Raw genomic sequence first — 11,081 nt, forward strand, 5'->3', positions numbered from 1 at the left:
ACAAAGATTAGAATTAAGCCTTACCTGAATAGAAAGAAAAGCAGAATTGAATCGATTAGAACTTATGATGAGTATCATGCCTTAATCTCACTGGTTTCCCGTCCCAAATTGGTCAATGTTGATGTATTCAGCTTGACAAGGCATTGCCATGGGTCTTACTAACGGCCGGCTTACGCATACGATTCCTTTTGTTTCTCAATGTTTCCAGAGTGCAATTCTTGTCGCCCTTAAGTTCGCATAGATAGAAGGTATACGTACAAGCGATTTTAGTGCAATGTTCGCCACCAAATCGCAAATATGTCGAAATGTTAACTCGGTGACTGGCGTAAACGCTGCAGTTATTACAGAAGAGATGCCCTAAATTCACACTCAAATTAATTAACCCAACCAGTGTTGAAAAAAGCAAAAAAAATTACAAGTGCAGTGCGTATAGCTGACAGCTTTCAATTTCTTGTAGCGTACCAACGGATCAAGAAAATGCATCACAGCTTGGAAACTCACAAATGTTAACATTTTTAGTAGCTTATAAAATTAACAACAAGAGAGAAGCGTTGCTTTTTAATAAGAAACTTAGGTTTATTTATTTTTTAATATGTCATTTTGTTATTTTCTCATTCAATGCAAAATAACTGTTAAATCCGCTAAAAGACTTTAACTTTCATCATTTCATGTGTTTGCTTGTTTGTGTACTTATGACTGAGGGTTTAATATCATCTGAATTCATCTCCTCCGCTAAAGGGAAAGATTCACTGGCGCAGTTAAATAATAAGAAACAAGCAGACAGCAAATTCACCTTAAGTAAGGGAATCCAAGACAGTCTTGGATTCGGAATTGCTGGTACTGGATCCCCAGTCTTCACGGGCGTAGCCAGCTTTTCGACTTTTTGTAGGCCTGGCTGACTTTCATTTCCACGTATATATCCTGAAAATTCCACCCATGACTAGTACGCACTGACCTCACCAACACTTTGAGCTCTTAAGCTTTTTAGCTCACCCCAACAACGCATAATTTACTACAAGCGCTAAAGTGATCAAACCAAGAATTTGTAGGCCCTGGCCTACAGGCCTATGGGCTGGTTACGCCCCTTGGATTTTGTCAGTGGAACTTGAATTCCGGATCCCAATCGTTACTGAGATTCCGGATTCCTTGGGCTGTATTCCGGATTTCCAAGCGCAGGATTCCGGATTTCACAGGCAAAATTCTCCCAGATTTCGGATTCCACTATAGCAAAACTTTCCGGTACTTCGGATCCCACAAGCAAAAAATTGCTGGAGTCTGGAATCCGGACTCCCTGTCATGGGACGAAATGCATATTGCAAACTGTTACGTAGATCAGTTATCGACTGAGATCGGAAAGTATTGTCTTTGTTCTATAAATTGCCCTCATGCCTATGGTGTTGTGCACAATATTTTAAAAGTTTGATGTTTGGGTGACCGTGGACCATCGCTAGTGACCAGCTCCACAAGATGATCTGAAAATATGAGCCGTTTTTTACATGACGTCACGGAGGCCATATTGGTTTCCAAGACAATGAAACGGCGGCCATGTTGGTGGCCCAAACCAGTCTTGTGGGAGTAGAATCTCTTCTTATGTAAACGCTTCCTTTTGTTGCAATAATGCATATGCATATGCATATATAGATGCAGGCCACGTGAGTGAAAACGCTCTATTGAGGCATGGCTCTGCTGAAGACCTGTGACGTCACTAAAGTGGCCGCCATCTGAGGCACCATAATGTAAACAGGCAGATAAAGTCAAATGGTTTTCTTAACCCTCAAGGCAAAGTCTTGGTGTGCACATCCATGCGTGTCATTTAACAGCTGAAATTGGTGACCTTCTCACGCGAGTTAAGTCAGTTTGCACAACTCGATCCCTGGTCAAACCTATAATACGCCATTTGACAAATGCCGTATAAATGAACAAAGGCTGCGATCACCACCAGCACATGGAAGATTTGATGGCTTTGGAACTAAAGGAATGGAACAGAAGAAACGTCTATTTGATAGAATGACTTATTTTATTAATTGTGATCAAGTTTGTTTTCACAAGTCTAAAGGGCAGTGGAGGTCAAGACAGTCCTCTGGGCTTTGTGGAAGAAAAACGAAAGCGTTTTGGCTGGCAAACGGCGACTTATGAGCGTGTATTTAGGGGTCTACTCAACTTAACGCGGTTTTGGAGTGTAAAGGTGGTGCAGTGGTGAAAGCACAGGTAGCCCAAGCTCACTATGAGAGCCCTGAATAACATTATCCTACTTAGCTAATTAATTATTCATACAGCAAGAAATTTTAAGACGTTGCTCTTCTCTCTACTGTCATCTGGGTGAAAAACTGTCGCTCAAAAAAAGGCCTTAAACAGTGCCTAGGAGGTCTGAAATGCAGTCAGAATACAAAGAAAAACAAGAAGACTCTAAAGGTAAGCTTCAAAGCGATGTTCAATGTTCATTTTGCTAATTTAGTGAGCAAAGAACATTTCTCCATACAACGTCTTATAATTTAGGATAATGTTGTTCAGGGCTCTCATATTGAGCTTGGGCTACCTGTGGCGAAAGCACAGGCCTCCCACCAATCTGACCTGGGTTCGAGTCCAGGCGTTGTGGTTGTTCTCATCTCCGTTCTGTTAGGTTTTTATCCTGGTAGCCCTGTTTTCCCTTCTCCTCAATTACCAACATTCCAACTTACAATTCGCTCTAAAAGTGCCTTCAGTTTATAGTTGAGACAGGGGTGGGGGCACTTCGAGGAACACAAGTTTATCAGTTCTGGGAACTGTTAAATTTACCTTCTATGAACAACGTTATTTTGGGTATTGACTTTTAGAAAAAGGAAGCTAACAGAACATTTATTCGGTAATCAGTTCTTTGCTTTTAAGATTGAAATTTCTCAACGTTGTAAAAATAGCTTACCCATATATCACATTTTCCGGGAAAGAACCTCTCTGGAATCCTCGTCGCATAAGTGACAGCACTGGCAGTGTACAAGAAGGACATCAAAATTATCCATTCCACCGCCACTTGACGCATGACAAGAGTGGCTTCATACGTTGACACAAGGTGGATAGCAGGAATAACACCTGACCAACCGAAGGCAATCAACAGACCTGAAATCAGATAGTTTACGTAGTTGGACTCCAAATATTTCTTTCCGTTTAGCTCATCATGTACTGTACTTCTCTTTTGTCACCAAACCCTACTTGTAGATTTAAGGATGAATACTCATGTGTGTCGCTGTTTGTATTATATAGAGTCGATCACTATCCATCGGACTTACAATACCTCTGGAGAGCGTTATGCCGCCTCAACTTAATATCTACGAAGACCTAAAATACTATAGGAGTACTACCCTGTTGTCCTTTTATTATGTTAGGCCTGGTTCAGACGGCGCACCGTGTGTCGAGGCTAAGTTAAGTTCGACAAAAGTGCGACAGACTTTCGAACTTTTGCGGCACCTAACTAAAACTGCCGTACCAAATTGATTCAGACGGCGCTCTTTGCCGTACTTAACTGATTAGTTAGGTTAGACCCATCAGTGGAGCGACGTCTGAAACGGGCCTTACCGAGCTCCAGAGACCATAGGGGAGCGAGGTCTTTTTGAAGGCACGCAGTCACTTTGGAATGGTTTTCTCGAAAGTGGATATGCACCGATTGCTTCAGCTTGGGTCTTGGTAAAAATGCTATTTAACTCATCGGTCAGTTAAGCCGTGATTTCATGGACTGTAAAGACTAAGCGTAATTAGTGCTTTTTTGATTCGTAATGTTTGCAAGTTGTTGACCTCCTCCTGTTAACTTACTTGCACTGACATTTGTTTGGAGCTGAGGTTCAAATTGAACTTGTCCGCATTAGAGAAAATGTTACACACACTCAGACTTGACCCCACTTGGTTAGAGAGGACTTAGGTTCCTTTTGACTTCCTTCTACTATATAGATTTATCCGAGGCTAAAAGCGGAGCTCCCGTTGCAAATTTGTTAGTTTACTTCCAACAATAAACTAGTCTTGTAACAATTGCAAAGAAATCCACAAATCCATACTTAACTTAAGGAGAGAAACATTTTACTTTTGAGGAAGGGCACAATGATTTTTAAGAAAAAATCTGCAAACAGTCCAAGAAAAAAAGATCTTGCATCGAGGTAAGTCTAGTTTATTCTTATTCAGTAGAAGGCTGGGAAAACAAATTCTTTGCCAAACAAAATATGCTAATTGTCCACCTACCCTTTCAGGTGCTTTTTGGCTTCCTTGTAACAATTCCACTTACCTGCTCTAAATATTCGATACTTAGATTTCTTGAACTTGCCCCACAATGAAACAATAATACACATAACACCGAGAGAACAGGTCAGGGACATGTAAACAATCTTTAGAATCCTCGAGCAGTAGAACGCGTAATAAAGTGGAGGGATGAATGAACCCATGATGAACACTACGATACCAGCATAGTCAAGGCTGTTGATGAAATCAGATGATACAAAGTAAAGTCATCAAGTCTACCATGGTAACGTGACGTCACACTTCTCCTCTCTACTCTTCCCTGGTCCTTGGATCGCAAAATGTGTCCTTCAACAAATTACAAGGAAGAGCCCTCTATTTTCTATCAACCCCATCCTTCAAAGGAGCAAATGTTTTTTCATAGAATTATTACCTACCTGCGAAAAATCGTCGACACTGTCTTAGAGTGACAATGAACAGTGTGAAAAATCCATGAAAAACCGAGACATATAATACCGCAAGCGAAAAAAATTCCAAACACCAACTTTTCCTGCCAGTCTTTGGGAAATGGACTGGAAGCGGAAATTGGTCGAAGAAACATGTACAGTGCGATGCAAACAAAGGCTATAAATCCAACCAAATGCGTCCATATATTTCCAGTTTCTGTATGTACCTTAAATATGCTTTTAAAACAAAATCCAAAAGACGGCATAGGAGGTCTATGGTAGTGCGATAAAAAGGGATTACCACGTAACCAATCAGGAAGTTCTAAACGAGATAGAAGGTGCCATTTTGCTTGAGGCTTTATCCGAACTTTGTCCCCTCCAGCTGTCAAACTGTCCATACAGTCTTTACTTTCTTGCACACTGTGTTTGTCGCACGCGTCACGCACGATTATCTCGTGATTTGATTCAGCCTTGCACGTGTCAGACATGTGGACTAAATCTTGCATTTCTAGTTCACTAGCTTTAGCCTTGCAAACAGTGTCGTGCATTTCTTGACCTGTCATTGCGTTCCCCTCATCAGCACGAGCTCACAGATACATTAAGTTTATAACGTGGACGATTCAGCCTTTGAGGAACAAAAATTACCGCAATTAATAATTGATAATTTCGGAGCTCGCGTGCGGAGCCCCACCTAGATCCTTTTCGATCGTTTTGTCATCACCACGGCTGTGCTCAAGGGCTATGCTCACACTTAGTACCGTACTCGCAGAGTGCTTATGTGAACACTCCCCTCTGGCTTGAAAGTGGCGCATTAAATTATTAATTCTTGAATAAAAGTCGATTTTCACATTTTAGATATACGTATGTTTTTTTTTCTAATAACAGTTTGTTTTAGTCTTTTCATCGTTCCACGCTTGGGTTTATGAATTACATAGCGAATATCATTTTCTGGAATTTCATCTTGATTTTTGTATTTTTAAGTTCCCTTTTTCATGAAAGCTCTGTCGTTATCTAGACTATTCTGCGGGATGAGCAGCCTGAAATATTTCCCAATACAGTACAAACTCTTTATAAAGATGGGACCTGTATAGTGAAAGTAAACGTTCTGCATTTAGTCTTTACGTGGTTTTCAGGAAGTTTGAAGAGCTGAATGTTTAGTCGGAATTGGTAATATCTCACATTAAAAATATTAATTTAATTGTTTAATTTGTTACCTCTAATTTGCAGTGTTATATTGTTATTCATACCTGTTTAAACAACTGAATAGTTGCTATATACTGCTACATACTATATACTGCGTTCTGAACCCTCAAAGTCGTGACCGTTACAGGCAGCTTTATAATTGTCGTATTGGGCCATTTCTTTGATTTTATCGAAACAAGTGAATTAAACAATGGTTCTTGTAAAACCTTTTGGTCAATAATTATCCGTCATGATAACGATAATACATTTTATCTATTCATTTGGAATTTTTTCTTGTTGACCCTACAGCCTACCATATTCGCCAGTTGTTTGGTTTGATTTGATTTGATTATACTTTTAGAAATATCCTGCTAAACTATTTTATTTTTGCACCAAAATATAGTTAATAGTTTCGTATCGTGCTCGAGGATATGATAACAACGAATGCATTAGAAACGCGAGCCAATTGCCAGTGCGTGTTTGGGTAAAAATTCTACGGTTCTAACGGAACTTACTCGGTGGTACCTGGGAGTCCCGTTCCTTTTGTCCGATGTCCAAATTTCTTCACCTGCGTACCTCTGAAATGTGTTAAACTGTTTTAAGCCAGGATGGCCACAGAGACACAGTTTAAGAGAAGTTGGTACTTTCTTAGGCTAATTAGAGTAACAGACCTGGGACGTTTCGATTCAGTCCACTGGAATTTATTCGACTCTGCCGGTAGTAATGAATCATTAAAGACATCTGACCCAGTTCTATGAATATTCTTATTGTTAGAGCGAAACAAAGGCCGTAAGGAAGTAAACGCATTTTCATCCCGGAAAAACTTAATGTCAGGTGTTGAGGAACAGCAAGCAGATCAAAGATAATAGCGCGTGGTAAACGTAAAAAGTTTACGTTTTCTCCGTGCGATCTTATGTTCTCATTCATAGATGTGAATACTGTAAACCTGCGTGCTTCAACGTGTAAACTATATTTGCGGATTTAGTGGAAGCCCACAGTTCGTTACATTAGACTCACCATTGTGAAGATCTTTCGCTTTGATTCATCTGTGCTCTACACTGGATGTCTGACGATACAACTGTTTGTTGTCCACTCAAACCCAGCATGTTAAAATTAGCTTTTTATTGGAGTCAGTTCGCCTGCGCCTTAAGCTATTCGGTGCATGGTATTGAAAACAGTATTTGACCAAAAGCTTATTAAATATTCAAAATGACGCCAGACACCATTATTAATGCAATATGAGCAACTTCCATCGCGTGGTGTTGTCGAAATTTCATTTTTTGCCTGATGTACACATGTAGCATGAAGTAATAATGAAGTTGAATAGATTGAAAACCGGCGTTTTGTCTTAGTGAGTGCAAGGAAATCTAAAACCGACGTTTTGGAAGGGGCCTCGTGTTAAACTCCACGTTTTTCTTTTGTGTTTGTACATGCTTTGTGTTCAATTAACACAAAATATTGGATACAATACTATATGAGGCCAGGACTTGATTTAACATGTCGAAGGTTCCCATCCTGAGAATTATCTTGACTGAGAGTATTTTAGCGCTGAATTATGCTCATATTGCTCCGAAATGTATTTTAATGTTCTTGGCTTCACTTTTTGAGCTTAGATATCTCTCCTTAAAGGGAAGAATAGTTTTATTTTTAATTTATGAAATAACTTAAGCCTCGCGTTAATTGCCTCACACTTTCTTGCTGTTCGCTGAGACCAAGAGTGTAATTAGTGAAGACACCTTTCAATTTCGACACGAAGGTACTGATGTACCTCGAAGTTCTGCTGGAAGTACACGTCGAAACAAGAAATTATGAACGTCCATATATACACGTGAAACCTCGATATAACAAAGGGCCAAGGGATTCGCAAGGTTCAAGGTTCTTTTAAAATATTTGGCAATTATTGGAGTAAAGAAAATCGTTCGTTATACTGAGGACTTCGTTACAGAGGTTCGTTCTATTGAGGTTTCACTGAAGTTTCCACTGTACTATGCCTACCTCGTTTTATAATCGGAAAGCGTTGCCCTTGGGTGCCTGTAATATTGAGGATCTTCTTTAACAGTCTAACAATTTACCCATAAAAAGTTACTGTACAATTTGCGTGCAATTTAGTATGAATATCGTAAAATGGGAGCGAAATGATATCCTCGTTTTCGTTTCTCGTGTTCGTTTTTAATTTATTCGCACCAGTAAAGATCGGTTTGATGATTGACAAAATAACAGAGTCTCTTAGGTGACGAATGGAAACGTTTTAACACGGAAGAAATAAGGACAGTTTTACCTTTTTTAAAGAATATTTATGACAACATTTATGTTTGAAAAAATAAGCGCTGAATAAACAATATGCTATTAAGGAGAAATTGCTGGATAGTATTATTTTAGGATTACAAGGGCTCTGTGCTCGGGTGAAAATTATAATAAGATAAAGTCATATGTGATATCGATTGTCATAACTCGTTTGTTTACATTCTTTTATCCTTTGCGCTTAGCTTTTAAGAGCTTAAGCATTCATCAATTAAATGTACTTAGATCCGGCGTCAGGGAAACCTGCGTACAGTTCTACGCCGGGTGTACCATTTCCCGATAAGGCGCCAAAACGTAGGCTGAAAATAAAATAAAAATATGTGTGTAACGAATGCTACGGGTGGTCTTTTGGTATACCAGGTTTTGCACAGTAGGGTTAAATTTAAACATAAATTCGACACAGAAGGTTAGTTATTAAATAAAGCTTAAGGTCGAGTTGGTCATTTTGCACGGCCAAGGGCATTACAAACGAGAAACCACAAAATTAATGTAAACAATTGATGCATCACCGCGAACGATTAAAACACCTGTCAGTGGGAAAACTTGAGGTTATTTACTCCTGTGCATTCAATGTCAAGAGTGCGGAAGCCTAAGTTTTATTTAACCCTTTAAGGTGATTCCCTTGTTTTGCACTGCGCAACCTCTTCTGCGCATAACATTGCGACATCCAAGATGGCGGCAGTTCTTCCCGCTAACGCGAGAAGAACAAACAAGGGCCGCTTTTGCGGAGCTAAAGCTTTCATTCGTAATAAGAATGCCGCAAATCGGCTGACAGCTTCATGGTCAGGGATCGAAAAAGAAAAAAATGAAAAAAATGTGCCTGATCCGGAAGTCCGCAGTGAATTTTCACTTCGCGGCCGTCGAGTTGTAGAATTAAATGTCCTCGCTGAGGCTTTGGATGGGGGCTGTGAAGCCTGTGGGGCAGCTCTACGGCTCTCTGACTGCATAAAAGAAACACTGTCTGGGCAGGGATCACTACTCTACATATGCTGTTCGAATTCCGAGTGTGGAGAGACAAATATCTGTCGAACAAATAAGACCCACCGTAGCACCGGAACAACGCGAGGGAGACCGATATTTGATGTAAACACGAAGCTCGCTGCAGGTTTGTTTACTTTTAATGTTGTTAAAAATATTGTTTTCCACAATTAAAGCATCCATTTAACATCTAGCCATTTTTTTAATAAGTTGAATCGACGTATTTATAGGGATGCTACACGCAGGCATAGGTCCATAGGTAAACGAGTTGTTGTCATGTATCAATGTACCATCAGTTGGAGAGTCCACGCTAAAGGCTCGAGAGAGGGAAGTAGGGCCGCAAATTGAAAAGTTGGCAAAGGAATCATGCCTGGAAAATTTAGAAAGCGAAAGAAACCTGTGGAAAGACGATAGTGAAAAGGAAAATGTGGCGATAGGAGCGTCATATGACATGGGATGGCAAAAAAGGGGAAAAGCCCACAACAGCCTGACAGGTACACTGTAAATTCTACATCTGAAAGAATTGAAAAGGGTGCATTTGGATATGCATTTTCATAGAATGCTGCTATTTTTTCTCCGGATTGTTCTTTAGCTTACTGACAGTTTTCGTGTCCTGGCCAATAGTCAAAGTTAATTAAATTAATGAGAAATAAATAAATAAAATATATCCTTATTTTCACCACTAGGTGTTGGCTCTATGGTTGGCCTAAAAACTGGCAAGGTGATTTGCTATGGTTCAAGGTCAAAAAGGTAATTATAATGTATATACATATATTTTGTCTACTAGGACCTCATTGTAAACAACAAGAGCAAAGTTTTTTTTTTGCAATTTGACCACAAAAAGTAAAAAATTATTCAACACATGATAACACTCATATTTGCCTCCTATTGAAAGTGTTACCCAGGACCTTTACTCATAATGTCTTTTGTAAAGGTGTGCAACATGTGAAGCTGCTAGCAGACAGTCAAAAAAGCCTCGCATACACGACTGCAGGCTCAACTGGGACGGCTCGTCAAAAGCTATGGAAGCTGATGTTTGTGTTGATCTAGTCAAAAGGTAATTACTAACCGATATGCAATGATAAAAATAAAAAATAATAATAATAGTAACAATAACAATAATAATAATAATAATAGTTGTTAAAATGTTAAATTCACAGTTTTATTGCTGCAAAGAGAGACTTGTGGAATCTGTTCTTATGATATCAGTTTTACAGTGATGACACTTTAACCATGAACAGTGGAAAGTCTTACAGTACCTTGCACCCTTGGTAATAATGATTGAAAATTTGACAATAAAGTAAACATGAAAATGCACTTTTATTTTTGAATATGAGTATGTTGAAAATGCAGGAAACAAAATGCTTTAAGATAATGTATAGGTGTAGTTTGAATGCCCTCATTTTTTAAGACACAAAATGTTAATTTTGTGGTTTTACTCTACTTAACAGTTGTGGAGAAAAAAATGCAGTTGTATCTGTTCTTGTTGGGGATGATGATTCGTCCACCATAAGCAAAGTGAGGCAAAATGTTGAGCATGAGGTTGAAAAATGGTCAGATGTAGTCCATGCTAAAAGATCCTTTGGTAGCTCACTATACAGCATCAAGACCCAAAACAAAAGCCTGACAGATATGGTGATACGGTATTTCCAGCGATGCTTCGGTTACGCACTAAAGCAGAATAAGGATGATGAAGAAGGTGTACGAAATGGTCTGAAGTCTATTGTGCCCCATGCATATGGTGACCATTCTTCCTGTGGCAACTGGTGTGGCTACTTAAAAAATCCTGCATCCTACAAACACAGAGGCCTTCCCCATGGCAAGGATCTGACAGACAGAGGCTTGAGGCAGTCCCTGGAAAAGATCATAGAAGTAAGTACAATGTGGATGTATGGTGGCACAGCTCGCTCCTCAAAAATTCCCAATTCCCACCATTTTAGTAGAGGAATACACCTGTAAGAAAATAGTTTTAGTGCT

General features: G+C 39.4%; 2 protein-coding genes across 2 annotated transcripts in view; one reads left to right on the forward strand and one right to left on the reverse strand.

Annotated features, from left to right (window-relative positions):
• Window positions 1–1,652: 1,652 nt before the first annotated feature.
• LOC140921237 (adiponectin receptor protein 2-like) lies at window positions 1,653–7,102 on the reverse strand. The gene is made up of 5 exons (XM_073371216.1): window positions 6,843–7,102; window positions 4,635–5,268; window positions 4,247–4,434; window positions 2,900–3,093; window positions 1,653–1,969 (listed from the first exon to the last, which is right to left on the reverse strand). Exons 2-5 carry the CDS (start codon window positions 5,204–5,206, stop codon window positions 1,853–1,855), a joined length of 1,071 nt encoding a protein of 356 aa, XP_073227317.1. The 5' UTR covers window positions 5,207–5,268; window positions 6,843–7,102; the 3' UTR covers window positions 1,653–1,852.
• A 2,361-nt stretch (window positions 7,103–9,463) lies between these two features.
• LOC140921694 (uncharacterized) overlaps window positions 9,464–11,081 on the forward strand; it is a 3,615-nt gene continuing 1,997 nt past the window's right edge. Inside the window, exons 1-4 of the mRNA XM_073371704.1 lie at window positions 9,464–9,598; window positions 9,791–9,854; window positions 10,039–10,161; window positions 10,556–10,976. Coding sequence (XP_073227805.1) covers window positions 9,556–9,598; window positions 9,791–9,854; window positions 10,039–10,161; window positions 10,556–10,976 — 651 coding nt within the window. The 5' untranslated portion in view covers window positions 9,464–9,555. The remainder of the gene's footprint in view (window positions 9,599–9,790; window positions 9,855–10,038; window positions 10,162–10,555; window positions 10,977–11,081) is intronic.

This window comes from Porites lutea, chromosome 12 (assembly GCF_958299795.1).
Source record: "Porites lutea chromosome 12, jaPorLute2.1, whole genome shotgun sequence".
Classification (NCBI taxonomy): domain Eukaryota; kingdom Metazoa; phylum Cnidaria; class Anthozoa; order Scleractinia; family Poritidae; genus Porites; species Porites lutea.